The sequence below is a fragment of the Sander vitreus genome, chromosome 5 (genome assembly GCF_031162955.1).
Source record: "Sander vitreus isolate 19-12246 chromosome 5, sanVit1, whole genome shotgun sequence".
NCBI lineage: Eukaryota > Metazoa > Chordata > Actinopteri > Perciformes > Percidae > Sander > Sander vitreus.
The window spans coordinates 11,346,717-11,364,892 of NC_135859.1; the positions used below are offsets into that span (position 1 = coordinate 11,346,717).

General features: G+C 41.2%; 1 protein-coding gene across 1 annotated transcript in view; it reads left to right on the top strand.

Moving 5' to 3' along the window:
• Positions 1 to 18,176, top strand: part of tacr1a (tachykinin receptor 1a) — an 88,023-nt gene that overhangs the window by 27,065 nt on the left and 42,782 nt on the right. Inside the window, exon 2 of the mRNA XM_078250377.1 lies at positions 5,918 to 6,112. Within this exon, the coding sequence (XP_078106503.1) occupies positions 5,918 to 6,112 (195 nt within the window). The remainder of the gene's footprint in view (positions 1 to 5,917; positions 6,113 to 18,176) is intronic.

An 18,176-nucleotide genomic window follows, 5' to 3' on the forward strand; every position in this document is an offset into this window, starting at 1 on the left:
GCAGCGGCTCTACTCTGAGCTCCTCACGGATAACTGAGCTTCTCACCCTATCTCTAAGGGAGACGCCAGCTACCCTCCTGAGGAAACCCATTTCGGCCGCTTGTACCCTGGATCTTGTTCTTTCGGTCATGACCCAGCCTTCATGACCATAGGTGAGGGTAGGAACAAAAACTTCCGCAAAGTGCTCCTTCCACTGCCCTATTACCTCCTCAGTTGAGGTCAACAGCGTTCCATCCTTACTGTACACAGCTTGGATGGTTCCCCGCTTCCCCCTCCTGAGGTGGCGAACGGTTTTCCAGAAGCACCTTGGTGCCGACCGAAAGTCCTTCTCCATGTCTTCTCCGAACTTCTCCCACACCCGCTGCTTTGCCTCTTTCACGGTAGAGGCTGCAGCCCTTCGGGCCCTTCGGTACATTGCAACTGCCTCCGGAGTCCTCTGGGATAACAGGGCGTTGAAGTCCCCCAGCAGAACTATGGAGTCCCCGACTGGAGCCCCATGCAGGACTCCATTCAAGGTCTCCAAGAAGGCTGAATACTCTGAACTCTTGTTTGGTGCATATGCACAAACAACAGTCAGAGTTTTCCCCCCCACAACCCGCAGGCGTAGGGAGGCGACCCTCTCGTCCACCGGGTTAAACTCCAACGTAGCGGCGCTCAGCCGGGGGCTTGTGAGTATCCCCACACCCTCCCGGCGCCTCACACCCTGGGCAACTCCGGAGAAGAAAAGAGTCCAACCCCTATCCAGGAGTATGGTTCCAGAACCAAGACTGTGCGTAGAGGTAAGCCCCACCAGATCTAACCGGTAGCGCTCCACCTCCCGCACAAGTTCCGGCTCCTTCCCCCACAGAGAGGTGACATTCCACGTCCCCAGAGCCAGCGTCTGCTGCCCAGGTCTGGTCCGTGGAGGCCCCTGACCTTCACTGCCACCCATATGGCAGCGCACCCTACCCCAGCGGTTCCTCCCACAGGTGGTGGGCCCATGGGATGGAGAGATAGGTGCCACGTAGCTTTTTCGGGCTGTGCCCGACCGGGCTCCGTGGCAAACCCGGCCACCAGACGCTCGCTGACGAGCCCTCCATCTGGGCCTGGCTCCAGACGGGGGCCCCGGGCTTCCTCCAGGCAGGGTCACTCCATCTCTACCTCGGTCACTCATAGGGTTTTTGAACCATTCTTTGTCTGGCCCCTCACCTGAGACCACTTTGCCTTGGGAGACCCTACCAGGAGCACAAAGCTCCAGACAACACAGCCCTCATGTTCATAGGGACACACAAACCTCTCCACCACGATAAGGTGATGGTCCCCAGAGTTTTTTCCAATCGCTATTTTTTTCAATACTTTTAACAACTTTCCTAAACTCTTAACGCACCAACACACAACTGACAAAACAGTTAATTTCATGCTCAAAATCACACATTGAAAACTAAACTCTAACACTAATTTTCAAAATACAATAATTCCCTAACACAATACATGTCCACCAAAACAATGCAAACATGTCTCAAAATCAAATAATTCTTCCAAAACACTAACACTGTTCTCTTCCAACAGGAACATTTAGTCAATCATAGCACAATGTCATACAAAACACTAACATCACATGGAATTACAGAAACTGCATTATTTTACATGTGTCAGGTCTGCCCTTATACAATAGACAATAATTGTTGTATTGATCATAGATTGTGTTTTACATTGCAGTTTCTCTTGAAGCCTCTCTATACTTTTTTGTTTTGTTGGGTTTAGTAAATGCATGCCTTTTGTTTATTTTGCTGCAGAAATTCAATACAAAAAAATGAATGACCCATCTCAGAGTAGCTTTATAGAATGTACGGTTTACTGTATGAAAAAAAGAAGACAGAGACAGAGTTGTCCTGGTACTCGTCTTCCTCTCACTTGTGCAGCAATTTTTCTTACTTTCTTTGTGTTCATCTTCATCTTCCTTTTCCACACAAAATCAGCCCAAATAGGTCCTCTTTTACTGTATGTACTACTACAGTACAGTAACATATGGTCATGCGATTGAAAGAACCTCAACACCTGAGTGTGTTTCCTAGATGGGAATCAGCTGTGATTGATCTATTTGCATAACTTCAATCAGCTGTTTCTCAGTAGCAATGGAATAAAATGGAGGGGGTATATTTTTGTTATTTGTGAACAGCTGTTCACTTTCACTTTAGCCTATACGTTAGGTTTAGAACATGATCTTATCTGTTCTGACATACAGTGTGAAAGCATTTGCAAATTGGTCAGTAAAGATCCATTGTTTTGGTCTTGGTTGAGCTTGTATGTAAGAGAAGTACAAGCATTTTAAATGTGTGCTAACTGTATGCATTTTGTGTCAAAGCAACAATACATGTGTTAAATGTATAGCCTACACAGACGGATGTTGTGCTGTGTTAAGAGTTTAGGAAAGTTGTTAAAAGTATTGAAAAAATTGTCATAGCGATCGGAAAAAACTGTAATATATAGTCTGTGGTTACAGTTCTGACTTTATTCAAGGAATAACGTTTTTGTATTCTGTATAAAACCAGAGAATAGTCCAGATTCTTTCATCATTCTTGATAAACTTCAATCATGACAGATTGAGTGCCCATTTTACTGTAATGACTAAACCTTTACTGTTGTCTGATTGGGTGTCCAGGATGTATTTAATCTGAGCACAGTGCTTGCATTGCCAGCAGGGGTGATGATGGTTTGGGCTGTGGAGCGAACAGACCACTGTTCTTTGCAGGTATGTGTTTGATTCTGACATCAACAGCCCGACTATGACTCACCTACATGAAGAAAAGCCACATGGCTGCCAGCGCTGTTTGAAGCAGAGCCAAAGTAAAGCCAAGGCTGTGATCTTCCATTTTCAGCATACAGCCGGGAGCGTTTGATTTCACAAGCCCCCTCTTGTCTCTGATATAATTAAAGGGAGAACGTCCATTTAGCAGATTCATTTGAGTTATTAGTGGGATTAAGCATTTAATTAGACCTCTCAGGATGGAATTTCACTGGAGAGCGCCGCTTAAAAGGGAGCCAAACAATATATATATATATATATGTTAAATCAAACCAGCACGCATCAATATAGCTTCTATGTTATTGAGTAATGAGGAAGAACAACCAACGTTTGAGGGATTTACATGAAAGTAAATCAATACAACCAAATCTCTGATGACCTTAAGTAAAAAATCTATGCAGAGGATAAAATATGAACTGAGGTGAAGTATAATCATTTTCTCCTCACATCCTGAAGTATTATATGTTTACTGAGGAAATGGATTCTGCTAGCAATAGTGTTTGAAAACCCATTTCCTGATGCGGCCCAGTGTTAATGATGTACACGGTCATTTTGAGTTATTCATGCACTCTGTCGTCTCTCTGATTAGCAGCATGATTATGACAATGCCATATGATTACTCAAGCGCCGAGGGGAATCATTTGACGAGAATTATTTTTCATAGCAAACACTCTTTGTAATGTAACTCCAGTGTTGGTTTACATCCCCATCCAGAAACCAGCATTTTATCCAATTATTGTTTTTTGTACCAGCAAATTAAAGCTTACTGTGTTGTTTGACCTGTAATCTTAAAAAAAAATGTAGACGCGTGGGCGTGTGTGTGTGTGTGTGTGTGTGTGTGTGTGTGTGTGTGTGCGTGTGTGTGTGTGTGTGTTTGTGTCCTGCAGGTTGTGTTTCAATGTGAAGTTTGCTTTTAAATTCTCTTTTTATTGAGTTATAACAATGTCCAACCAATCTTCACAGGACTAACACGTCTTATGCATCCAAGCCTTCTGTAAAATGCAGTTGTATCAAAGGATAGTAAAACTGAGTTACAATAAATAATACAGAAACTAATAAGGACCAAGAAAGTAGCTTAAATAACAATACAAGTTTAAATATGGAAAATATATTGAAACATGATACTCAAATTACTTTACAAAAATAAAGACCTCAATTTACAAATGATTGTCATACAGGTGTGATGTACTTAATTCAACTTTACCATCTTTTTCAAATCATTTTCTTGTTGCAGTCTTTTAAAAAAGTGTTTCTATCCATCCTATAGATATCATAAATAATGTCAATCCAATACTTATTGTAGGTATTGCTGGTTTTAGCCACTTTCTAGTAATGACTTTCCTGCCCACTGCGCTCAGAATTTCAAATAGCTATCCAACATGAGAGGTTGCATTTTCTAATGGCATGAACCTCTTGCCAGAAAGGAATTAATAATGTGCAAAACCAGAATATATGACGATGATTTGCCTGGGAAAACCCACACAGCAGTCTCCAGCAGTTAGAATATTTGGTATTCAGTGTGAAGTTTGACTTACCCTTTCAGTAACTCTATTTTCAGTTAATGACTTCAACACAAATGGCCACATTTCACACTTTGCCTACATCAAGGACCTTAATAACTTGTGATCACACTGAACAATGAAGCCTCCATCTGTACAACTCTCTATCCTCTCCTCCGGTCTGCCTTTAGGTGAACAATCAAACACTTGCATATGAATCTAATTGGATTTGCGATGCAAAGTTTTGGTTTGTAGTTCTTATCTTTTGTTTGTAGCCGTATTAGTGTGATCTGGGAACTGTTTCTCCTACAGCTACAGTTACTGCAACAGATTAGAGTCATATTTTTAAATCAGATGACTACAATCCTAGTGTATGTATTTATGCATTGCATTGTCTACTGTAATATACATTCATGCACAAGGTAAGTAAGCCAATGACCACCATTAGGCAGAAAACTAATTCTGTTTCTTTGAATTAAATTTATGCTATGCTTTATATATATTGTATACTGAACAGACTGCTCTTATGTACAGTGCAATTATAAAACATTTGGACAGTCACACAAATTGTTGTGTTGGTTTTGTATTACTGAAACTTTGACAATGTGGTTGAAAAGGCTTTAAAGGTTTTTTTTCTACCTCTTTTCCTATGTTTTTGTGTCTAAGTGACTGATGGGAACAACAATCTTTGACATTGGTCCAGTATTAAGTGAGATCGCTGCAGTCGGCAGCAGCGAAACAAGCTCCAATGTAATGTTAATAGGGCAATTGTCCAGCTTGTATTTACCTTCACAAAAGTGTTCATTTTGCCACTTGCCACATGTCCTGTCAAAATAAAGGCCTAAAATGCCCCAAAAATAATCTTTAAAAAAATAGTTGATCATAAGGGCTGGGTATCGCCAGTGATTTCCCGAATCGATTTGATTCCGATTCATATGCTCCCAATTCGATTACATTTGTGATTGATTCAATATCAGTTAGGTTTGGGACATTTCAGTTACAATACCAATTTTGTTTAGCTGACAAAATGCGTCCTGATGGTACGACAGTTAAGTTTAGGCACCAAAACAACTGGTCAAGATTGGAAAAAAGTTTGTGGTTTGGGTTAAAACACTGGTCATGGCAGATGGCCGCCCACCAAGAGTCAGGTTCTGTCCGAGGTAAAAGGAAGTTTTTCCTCGCCACTGTCACACCAAATCCTTGCTCTTGGGGGGAAGAGTGTGGTCTAGACCTAACCTAATCTGTGTCCCGAGATAACTTCTGTTGTGATTTGATGCTATAAATAAAATAGAATTGAAATTGAATTGAATCTTCCGTAGGACTCCCAGGACACGGACACCAGTTTCCTGGGTGAATGTCCTTTGTTTTCCCCTTAACTTCTCCCAGCCCGTCACGTGATGCCCACATACATCCATGGTGAAAAGGCATACATTAAAAAGTGTTAAGCATTAATAGTGACCAGATCACTCAAACAAAAATGGATTTTAATTGGATTATTGATTATTTTAACCCAGCCCTAGTGATCATACCAACTGCATTATGTCATAGGTGGTGACTAATACATAACGTTTTCTCGGGTTTAGGGTCAAGGCTCAGGTGTTGCTCACTGTTCTGCTCCCGTTCACCCCTGCAGGTACATGGCCATCATCCACCCTCTGCAGCAGCGCATGTCGTCCACAGAGACCAAGGTGGTGGTGGGAGTGATCTGGGTGCTAGCTCTGCTCCTGGCCTTCCCCCAGTACTACTACTCCAACACATACCAGGACGCCGGCCGGGTGGTGTGCTACATCGACTGGCCCCAATACACCGTGTGCGACTTCAAAAAGATGTGAGTCTTTGAGTGCAAAAGCCATTCAAATAGTCAACAAGCATTATTAATTGCTTTTGAATAGACAGCAAATGTGGGAGGATGTTGTTTGTATTACTGTAAATGCAAATGAGAGAGCACAGCGAAAAAGCATTCTGTGCTTTGTAGTGAATAAACTGAGGCACATCATGGGGGATTTGTGTTCTCCCTCCACTGAAAGGCAAACAAATCAAGTTGGACAGGAGGAAAGAACAATTTAATTGAAGCACTCCACCATTCATTTTCAATTTGTAATTCTAGTAAGAGGAAGAAGGCAAATTATTTTCAAGAACAGTTTATCAGGTGCTTTATACATCAAAACATTTCAAGACATTAAACCAGGACAATAACAGACAACTGAGAATAAATCAATCATGAACAAAAATTAACAAAGAATAGGTTTTGAAAAAAACTATTTAATGGAATGAAAAGACAGTATAGAGGGTTTTCACAACGCGTCATCAGACGCGTCATCAGACTCGAAGTCGCCATGTTGGAGGCACTCCGCATCACAACAAAGCACAGGCACTGAAGTAGATTCCGAACGGCGTCAAGGAAAATGGTTAATTATTGCTGTGTTTTAGGTTGTACCAATAGGTCAGACCGAGAAAAACATTTGGAATATTATCGACTTCCAGAAGTTATTAAAAACCAGGGAGAGGAATGCCAGAAGTTATCAGAGGAAAAGAGGCGCTTGTGGTTGGCAAAGCTCAACCAGGATCTACGAAGGAAAACTCTGTCTTGTTCGGTCTTTGAAATGAAAAAAAAAACTATTGAGAGTCTCTTGGCTACACCCTGAGTATCACAATGATATCATACAGTTAAGGTTAGGTTGATTAAAGACGTTATTGCATTACTTACTTTGGCCTTGACAACACATTGGTCGTTAATGACTTGGTACTGCGTCTCCCTCACCCATCCACACACCATCTGGTTATAAGCCTCCAAACTTTTGTAGGATTTCAGGTCTTCCGCTGCGTATGGGCTCGGCGAGAAAACCAGGTAGTTGACTATATTGGGATATGCAACTGAAGGAAGAATCACCGGGTCGCCATGGATCCAAGAAGAGGGAGCCAACTTGTAGGGATCTGCACCGCCAGTAAACTGTAATTTCCATGCCTTTGCATCTTGGACGCATTTTGATGAGCTTTTCTAATGTTTAGACATAAAGTATTAAAGTATCCAAAGTGCACAATACTCCATTACTCCATTCAGTTGTTTACACCAAGTGCCTCCAATATGGCTGCGCATCCAGGTTACCGCCCAGAACGTGACGTCGGTGAAAACCCTCTATTGCAGGTTCAAGCACTTACATTAGTTTTCAGCTTTTTATCAGAAATTCTTAAATCTGAGGTTTCAGTAGAATGTCCAGTTGCTAACAGTGGATAAACCACATGATTCCTTTCAGTGAGTCCACTCAGTTCTTTATAAATCAGTGCCCTTTAGTAGAGGACTGCATTGGGATTGGGATCCAGCCTGAACCCAACACAAATATTGCGGGAGCAGGTGGTTTTAGTGGGAGCTGTGGCTGGAAGCAGGCGGTCCAAAAATAGCGGGTCCTGGGATTTAGTAGCGCTGCTCCTGATCAGTGCTGTAACTGACTGTTATTTTCCCCTAGCTTGGTTTCATTAGAAAATCAGTGACGCACACAGTGCATCCAGTTAAACACCAACCAAACGCTTTAACACTCCTCTACTCTCTCTCTCTCACTTGAGGGATCCAATCAATATTAATTGGAAATAGGAAATCTGTTAAAGTGCTCATATTATGGTCATTTTCAGGTTCATAATTGTATTTAGAGGTTATACCTGAATAGGGAAAAGGGAAGTTTGGGGTCCCCTGCTGGAGCTGCTCCCCCTGCGACCCGACACCGGATAAGCGGACGAAGATGGATGGATGGATGGATGGACCTGAATAGGTTTACATAGTTTAATTTTCAAAAAACACCATATTTTTGTTGTACTACACACTGCTGCAGCTCCTGTCTTCACTCTGTGTGTTGAGCTCTCCATTTTAGCTACTGAGTGGGGCATCGCACTTCTGTTCCATCTTTGTTGGGAGTCGCAAATGCGCAGTAGCTAGGTAAAGACTACTAGCCAGTCAAAAGCAGAGTATGAGGGCATGCCACACTAGCAGCTAGGCGAGCATTATAATGTTTGTTACGCATGTTTGTCTCTGAAGTAAAGGCTGGACTACAATCGAGCTGTTTGGAGCAGTTGTTGAACAGTGTTTTCTGTTGGAGGTGGTAAGTCCCTTTGGGACTTTTTCACTTTGTAAACCTGTAACATACACAAAAAGATATATAACACAATAAATGAAAGGGAAAAAGCTGAGCAAAGCAAACCACAGCCAACAACACGTTGTAAAATAAGTAAAATAAATAAATGAATACAATGTCACTTTGCCATTATATTGCACTAGAATAACTCGAACTTGCACTTGAATTTACTTAAGCACTAGAACGTAATTTTGCTACTTATTACGACAGATATGCATATTTATTAATACTACACATTAAAATAACTAGTTTCCCTGCGGGAGGGGAGAAGACACAAAATCAGTGGACAATCAATCTAATGTTTGCCATGCAGGCGGGACCCAACACACAAGCTGTGGGAATGGCCGGAAATGGTCGGTAATCCACCAGGAACGGGCAGGAGCGGGATTAAAACAGTCCCACGCAGGGCTCTACCCTTCAGGTCAAAGCTGAGAACTATGATTCCCACTTAGTTCAGCTTTTTACACTCATGTTAGCTCACTAACGTGTCCATGGCTTTAACTCTCACTTTTAGAGAAGTCTGCATACAGAAAACCTTGAGTCAGACTCGGGCAAACCTTGTCTTCCATATAACACCAAAGCAGTTTAAGCATTTACGTAAGAAGCCTAATGTGAACAGCCACCTGCAAACCCACCTGGCCTGCTGTAGTTGTTAATCAAACCACAACAGACTGAGTCTGTTTTGGAGGAATGTCCCCGTGTAACCTGTGCTATTGATTCCAACTTCGCTAAAAGCCAGCTGTCCGACAAGGCAATTTTGCCTTGATTCAATAATATGAATAAATGTTCAAGCACTCACTTAGGTAGCCAAATACAGACCCTATTTTATATTGTAAGTCCTTTGAATTGCAACAGCTTTAGAGAGCTCAGCCAGAGAGCTGCACAGAATACACATTTCGAAACTATAACAGACAGTTAGGGGATTTTAGTCCCGAGGCATACTGAGTGTTTTTCTGATTCTCTGATTCTGAGTCAGGGTCAACGTCTGCTTTTTTTTTAGCTGTGTATTCAATAGCTCCATTTTTCCCTTAGCACTGTGGTCTGCTTTTTGTTTGATTGTGGTTATTTTCCTTCATGCAGCAACAACTGCATTTCTGTGATTCATTTGTTTTTCTCTCTAATGGGCCATTTAGAAGAAACAACTCAGAAAACTAACAGCTATCTAGCACAATACTCAGATTATATGTCCGTATTTTTGTCTCAAAAAGGGGGACTCACAAGAAAGAATCCAGGTATAACAGATCTTTAAAGATCACCTCCAGACATGCTGTAAGGGCGGGGGGGGGGGGGGGTAAACGGGAGACTGGTCTACGGACTCTGCGCAAGGATTTAGTTTAGTTAACTCTAATATAATTGTCAAGTAGGTAAGACTTTCTTTAAAATTAACTTTCTGTCATATTTGCTGAAACTGATCCCAGGTCATTTAAAAAAAATACGATCTCACCTGTAGTGCGATTTGCAAAAATCCACAGCTCCCTGCTCAGATGCACCAATCAGGGCCAGGGGGGGTGTCTAACTGCGGGTCAATCACTGCTCATGCACACGCATTCATTCTCCCTTGTGGGGGGAGGGGCTTAGGAGACCGTTTTGGGCTTTAGCGGAAAGGGGGGGAGGGACTGAGAAGTTGTTGATGTTGAATTTTTTTGGCTAAGTCCTGGATCTTCGCAATCCTACCTACAGCACCTTTAACCCTTGTGTTGTCTTCCCGTCGACCAACAAGCAACTTTAAGTTTTTCTGGGTCTTCTTTTTCTGCACTTTTTCTAAGTTTTTTTCACTTTTATCCAAGTTTTTTTGTTTCTTTTTCAGATGTTTTTTTTTCAATGTTCTTTTTTCATTTTTTTTTCAAGTGCCATAAAATTTAATATAACACCCAAATTCAATGAAAGTAGTGAACTGATAATTTACTTTACTAGTTGTATGGAACCATCCACATTATTATTATTATTATTATTATTATTATTATTATTATTATTATTATTATTATAATTATTATTATTATTATTTTTAACAATTTGGTTGAAATAAACCCAAGTTTGTGATATAGAAACTTTGTAAAAAATGGGTAAAATTTGACCATTTTTATATAGCTTTTAGTAAGGCATCTGCCTGGGTCCGATTTTTCCTGCGCCGTCACAGAATGATTTGCGGTGCTACAGTAACTCATTCTGATGGGTCACAGATTTCTTTGTAACACCGGAAATCCTGTGTTAGCTTATCCAGACTTTTCAGCCAGGTAAAAGGTAGTAGGAGATTTCTTTTTATAGGCCCTAATTGTATTTTAATGTTATTTTAGAAGTTATATGTTGTAGTTCTGGCTGATACTGGGGTAGGACCATTACGGAAAATAAGGAAATTAAACGAAGAACAACTGAAGGGGAAAGGGAAAGTGAAAGACGACGGGCGATAACCCGAGTCACACTCAGTCAGGCTTTCAACAGATGGAGACAATACGGGATTGTAAATGATTCAAAACCCATCCCTCAATTGGCCCTCAAGTATGTAATATGTCTATTTCATTCATAAAATAACTTTACAATGCGCAATGTAATTTAATGTGGGCAATGTAATTTAATTAAATTACATCCTCCTTCCATTTAGTGCAGACATTTTATTCCTTTTACTCTGTTTATGTTTTCTTACTATTTTCTGTTCCGTTGTCCCCCTGTAACGTTACTTGTGTAAAGCGTCCGTGGGTTTCATGAAATGTGCTACATTAACCTAAGTTATTATTACGTTGGTTGCTACAACAAACTCTTAATGCTTTGGCTCGCAGGGGCGCCATATAGGGAGGAAAAGTTAGGACAATTCCAAGGGCCCATGACTGACAGGGGCCCCAAACAATAGGTACGAACTAATATAAAATTATTAAACCATCATCATTCAGTATATATATTTCAAATATAATAATATAATTAATGATCTCTTTGTTTTTACTTGTTTTTGGCAGTAAAAGTTAAATATCCCCATTGACCAAAAAGTAAACATCCATATTGACTGACCACCCCCCTGTATCTGCATGAAATGGTTTGGTCCTGCCTTAGCGCACTCAGACTCAGTGACGGTGTTTAGTTGCAGTCAGTAGATGCGCTAGAACTACAGTGACCACAATGTTGCCAAGTAACGTTAAATTAAAGTCTGGTTTTCAAAAAAGGAAAGAGAGAAAAGAGAGAGAGGAAAGACAAAGGAAAGGGTGTCAAACTGTAATCCAGTTTTTCACCAAGAAAGGTGGGTAGCCTATAGTCTGTGAGTGGTATTAACCTGTTGGCTTAATGTCCATAGTGAAATAAGCTAGCTAGCTACAGACTAGTGTTAGCCTACATTTAATCACCATTTGATGAAAAAAAACAACAACCTACTGTCTGTAGTGGATGCTGGACAGTTGGAAACAGTGAGTAGCTTACCTGAGCCTGCATGTAAGATACAGACAATATTAACTGTATTGAACTACAAGAAGCAAGACAGTTGCAAGTCTTTAATTAGAGTTATGTAAAGCTTTTGATGGGACAGTTAGGTCCTAGAGATGTGGTGATAACAGCTGTGCAGAGGGGGCCCAATTAGATTTTTTGTCATGGGGCCCAAAATTCCTGGCGGCGCCCCTGTTGGCTTGTGACACAGTGACAGTGATAATGTTACCCGGTTTAGCTCACGAGACATCCAAAGTAGGCTAAGTTACCGTATGCTACACTTGAAATGCAACGATGCATCAATAACTTATTCTTTTATTGTAAATGAATGAATTTCTGTCCGAGCAAAACATTCATTGTAACTATATGACCTCCCAGTAACGCTAACTCAGTAATCTACAGCACCGTAAAGACAAGACCTTTACGACAGCAGGAGTGGTAAAACACTATCACTTTTGTCCAAAGCGGCTGCTAGAATCAACACAAACTGAAAGTTACATATAGCCACTTTAAGTTTAGTTAACTTATGCCTGTCAGCTCGGCAGGCAGTTAGCCAGCCGTTGTGCACTCTGCTGCTGCTGACAGATGGCAGAGATGTTTACAGAAAACAGAGTCAGTTGGATAATCACATCAAATAAATGATACCTATAAAATATATATACATATGATTTAAAAGGCATGGCAATCATACTATATCAAGGCTAAGCTGTTATAGCTTTCAGGAGATTTGCCAGACTCGTAGATTGGTGACATGCCAGTTTCCTTTGGTATATCTGGCACTCAATGTTTTAGTTGCCATCTTCCAGACGCTTGACTTTTTCGACATCCGATAGTTGCAGCCGAGCTGCTAGCCCTCACGTGGTCAAGCGAACAGTTTCAGTGCTGGTAACGTTGGATGATAGCTCAGGTCAGGCGGCAGTATGAAGTGAGGCAGGCATGACATATTTCTCCATCTGTCTGTGTATCAACTTTAGTACTCTTTTAGTACTCTTTTTAGTACAGACTTTAGTGGCGCACCTCAGCAAATAACAATAATAGCAAATAACAAATTATGATTGTTGACGCATGAATGAATAATGTTGGAATACTATTCCTTATTTAATGGGCTATTCTGGATTTTTGGGGTAATGCATATATATATAATAATAAAAAATAAAAAAGAATACTGATTTTGAAGTAGATTACCATGGTAAACTAAAGCTTCAAGACAGCCCTAAAAATACTAAGGGTTTTCTATCACCTTGTCAAAAAATCATAAAATAACATCTATTCCTTGTAAAATCCAGAATCTGTGAATATGCAAATATTGTTAATTTCCTAATTTTAACTGCTGGACATGAAATGTCTCTTACTTCACTGTAATGTCCATTCTTATTGTATGAGCAGTGGAGGTTTCATGTATGTACACACTGAGATTCAGGGTGAGCACAGAGAAACCTTCCTCCTTCAGCAGATGAATGTGACAACAGCCTTCTAGTGTCAAACTGTGCACATGCGTCATTCTTCACAGAGAAGCTCAAACATTCAGGGGAAGTAACAACAAGCAAAACACATTTTGACTTGAGGAAGATTTTAAGTAAAACCACATTTAGACACACCTTAGTATTATTTCTCCCATGGGCTGGTTCCAACACTCTTTGCATATCATTTTAATCTCTGTGAGTGCCTTAGAATATTGGCAAGATGCTTGCCAGTACACTGCAGCAGGTTAAAGAAGGTCAAAACAAGCACTAACAATGATTTACAGGCACTATGTGACCCAGGTCTGGCTGTTCAGTTACAGTCAGAGTTGACTAGTCACCTTTCCTCCAGATATAATCTATCTTTAGGCTGCTAAAATAAAACCAAAGCCCCTTTGTATCATACCAGTGACTAACCATAAATGTGAATCATTGTAACAGTCTGTATTTATGCATTGCTTGTGCAGAGGAAATGGTGAAAGCTGTCATTGCTGCCTAGGCGCACCAATTCCATCTCCCCATGATCTATGATCAAAGAAAAGGCAAGAAAATGCAAATGTTTGTGTTTATCTTCCCATTTCACACATTGAAACCTTTCTGTGCTAGACAAACTTCTCAAGCTCCTTCAAAGAACAAGATAAATGCAGCATGCCTGGAAGGGATTTATTTACACTTTGCGCCCACCCAGTAACTCCAATTTCTTCCATTTGTCTTTTTGCAATCCCACTGACATAACTGGTTGACACACACACACACACACACACACACACACACACACACACAAAGGCACAAACACAGGTACGGTCCCACAAATGCACACACAAGACTAGTTCAGCGAACACAGTAAAACAGCCACGCAGTGACGCACATATGCAGGCACTCAGACACACAGCGACATGACTCTGATCACAGCTCTGCTGATGGGCAAGCTCTCAGCTCATCAGCAACAGTGTTTACCTCGCTCTGCTGCAAGCCTGCGATTGCCTTCCCCTTTGACTGCCTCTGTCACATTTCTCCATGGAAATATAGTTTGTTATGTGACAGTGCAACAGCAATTTCATTGTTCATCAAGGGCTGCCAGCTGTACTTATTACTTTTTTAATGAAACTGTAATCAGTGACACATAGGAGCTGAGTGAGAAAGCAGTAATCATTCAGCTGGGCTGCTGAAGCTGTAAATTACACATCTGATTAAGGCTGACCCCGGGTCGGTTTTCCTACATGTCTTTCTTTCCGGGTGTCGCCACAGTCACCCTGTCTGATGGCCTGTCTGCTGCCTTCGCAGTCAGTGGGAATTAGTAAGCAAGGTCTCACAGGAGAGTATTAATAGATGACACTGTTTGTGAATGCACGCATACCGTAGATAACTGTTGAACACCAACACACCAACCACACCCCCATAACATAATCACACCTACACACAGAGACACACACACTTCTTTCTACACAGTGAGCAGAAGATTAGAAACCCTTCCATGTCCTCCTTTTACATTTGCACCTGTCTCCATACTGGAGCCTGCAACTTCATTTCCACACTTGCTTTGCATGTAAACTGATTACTAAGACTGATGTAACAAACTTAGAAAATGGCATAATAATGCTTGCCAATCAAGCAACAACCTCCGGTGCTGAAAAATGAAGCCAATGCGGAAGTGCCAAAAACTGCAGTTCATGGAGTCGCCACTTGAGGCTGGCTCCCAAAAATGTTAAAATGCGCGCCACATCTTTGCCCATTTTTGGATTAGCCGACGTCAGGCACTGCTAAAATGGCAACGGCCAGAGCCACCGGGAGCCGCCCACTTTGAGCTTCATTATGGCTCTTCAGAAACCTATAGGTGACGTCACCAGACTACATCCATATTTATATAGTCTATGGTGCCAATTCACTCAAGGCTTGAGTATCGTTATAGTTGAAGAGCTGCTGGAACTTTAAAAAGGCAAGAATAATCTGTGGGAGGCAGCTGTTCTGAACATTTCAAGCCTGTGTAGAATATACACTATTGCATTTACTGAAGTGCTGCACTTTGCACAACAGTTTTGATGTACATGGATTTTTTTAATTGTATGATAGTTTATACTTCTACTCCACTACATTTCATAGGCAAATATTATGCTTTTTACTTCACTACATTCAATTCAGCTATAGTTACTTATGACCTGGTGTTTATGTTTTTGATATCCTCTGAACTCAAACTTTCTGAAGAAAGGAGCTTTGAAGCTGCTACAGGTCCTTTGTTGAGTCACAACCATTATGTGTGGCATCTGGTTCAATAGTGTTTTTAAAGTCTGACTATAACCTTAAACTATACTCTCCTCCCAACCGTTAACCTTTACTCCTAAATATATTTTGCTCCAAGTTCTATTATTAACAGTTAACCCACACCAAATAACCCCATGAAAGCAGCAAGCATAAATGAAATGTGCTCATTTTGGAGAATCTTCCTGATCTTTGTATGCTTCAGAGAATATTTGCTTCTCATATAAAAAGAAATACAAGAACATATCACAAAATAGATCAATATTATGCTGAAGAAAGACATACACACACACGCACGCACACACACACACACACACACACACACACACACACACACTTACTTAGTGGATACACATATAAATTATTAGACACACACTCAAACACACAAAGGAAATCACAGACTGAGCACACCTTGTCCCCTGTGATTTCTCTCCACTAAATTTGGCTTCACACGACACAAGCCTGAGATTAGTGCCAGTAAGGCAGCGTGGAGCGAGGCCTCCTGTTACCTACAGGATTCTTTTGCCTCTGCTGGCAGGCAAAGTCAAAAGAACAGCTGCCCTTCCTCCCAACACACACATTCATTAATTATGTATACTGATACAAACAGCCACATGTTTAAATAAGCGGGCACAATTTAATTACGTATGTAAACATGCATTTTCTTCACATAACCTACACTTTAATGCTCATATTCTGTAGTATAGATGTTGATACAGTTCATTCTATGAGCTCAGCCACTCATATTTGTTGCAAGACATAAAGACATTTGAAGCATGTTAGTCCGCTAGGGGAGAGAAGAGGCAGCAGCACCAGAAATGAAAACAACATAAGTTACTGTGTATAATTTGTCTATTTTGTGTATGTGGACCTTGTTGATGGTGGTTTTATTGAATCAGCTTGCATGACAGCAAGGTGACATAGTACAGCTACTATTCCCTGAAGTGCCATCCATCAATGGGAGCTAAGGAGCCTGCTGGAGCTCTCTAGGGAGACAGGCTCTGTCAGGGAGTCCCTCCACACAAGGTACTAAAAGGTAATACTTCATCTACAGATGATTTGTAGTAATGGAAGAAACTTTGAAAATTGTATGCAGTGTAATGGTGTGTGTCCACTGTCAGTGTCATTTCCCCGATTCCCATTTATTTCTATGGGAGCAGCCGTGCAATGCATTCTGGTAGCGTCACAGGGACTTCAGAGAAGCGGGGCATCGAGTCGCGTCTGGCTCGGCTTGTCATCTCTCATAAGCTGACGAAAATATTTTAAACTGATCTTTGTCAATCTGAAATGAAGACAGCTTTAACAACTGCTTAGCCTATTTCTCGCTTAAAGTGCCCATATTATGAAAAAAACACTTTTTCTGGGATTTGGGGAGTTATTTTGTGTCTCTGGTGCTTCCACACACATACAAACTTTGAAAAAACTCCATCCATGCTTTTCTGAGTGAGATACGGTTTCTGAATGTGTCCTGTCTTCAGTCTCCGGGTGAGCTGGTCAAAATCGGCACGGCTTGTGACGTCACAAGCCGAAACGAGCTGGCTAACCGCAACCATTAGCTCTTAGCGTTAGCATGCTAACGCTAATGCTAACGCTAATGCTAACGCTAGCATGCTACCTCGTTCTCAATAGCAAAGCACTGCTACAACACACACCAGTTCACCATAATCTACAAAAGAACTACTTCCATGTGCGCCCTCATTTAGAAGAAGTCTCCCAGCTAATCCTGCCTTGTAACTGACCGAAGTTGGAGAAACAGCCTTTCTTTTACTGTCTATGGAGCTAGCTAGCTGACATGATCTACATCTGAGCTACTGCGCATGTGCGAGTGCAATCAAAGATAGTACAGAAGAAGAAGAAGAAAAGAGGTCTCACTCTGTAGCTAAAACAGAGACCAGCTGAAAAGAGGATCTGCAGCAGTGAGAGAGAGCTATGCAGTACAACAAAAATATGGTGTTTTTTGAAAATTAAACCATGTAAACCTATTCTGGTACAACCTTAAAATACAATTATGAACCTGAAAATGAGCTAAAATGTTTTCAGAAACTAGTTTCGGTGAACTATTTTCCTAAAATACAAGATCGTATTCCGAACGAGCTGCCATTATGATCGGTTTTGAAATACGGGAACAACCAGCCTCACGTGACGCGTTCGTCCAATCAGCTGCAGCCATCGCAGTTGTAGGAGGGTTTAGACTTTTCTTTACTTGTCAGTGGTCAGTGAAGAGAAACTGGTGGCAAGCTCACTAGCGTTCAATGTTGGGAAGCGGGCCTATCCCATCCATGAAAACAACACGTATGGACACCCACCATAAGAGTGTAAAGGCAGATTGATGCTTCTGCGGGGGCTCTACGCAGAGCTTTCACTGTAGCCTACGTAAGTGGCCTGAGGTTTGTACTTGTGTGCTGGTGTCTGCATCATTCTATTGTATATCTTTAAGAGAATAGCAGGGCTGGCATGTGTGTATGCTGGGGAGTGTGTGGTAGAGCGAGTGAGGGAGTAATGGGGATTAGCTTCGAAGCAAGTACCCACTTTAGAGGCATAGACGTAGAAACAAAGTGTCTCCCCAGCTTTCTGATCACAGTCAGAAAGCTGTAGCAGTTTTTTATAGTTATATTTTCAATGCAGGACTTCTTGAATTACTTGTAAT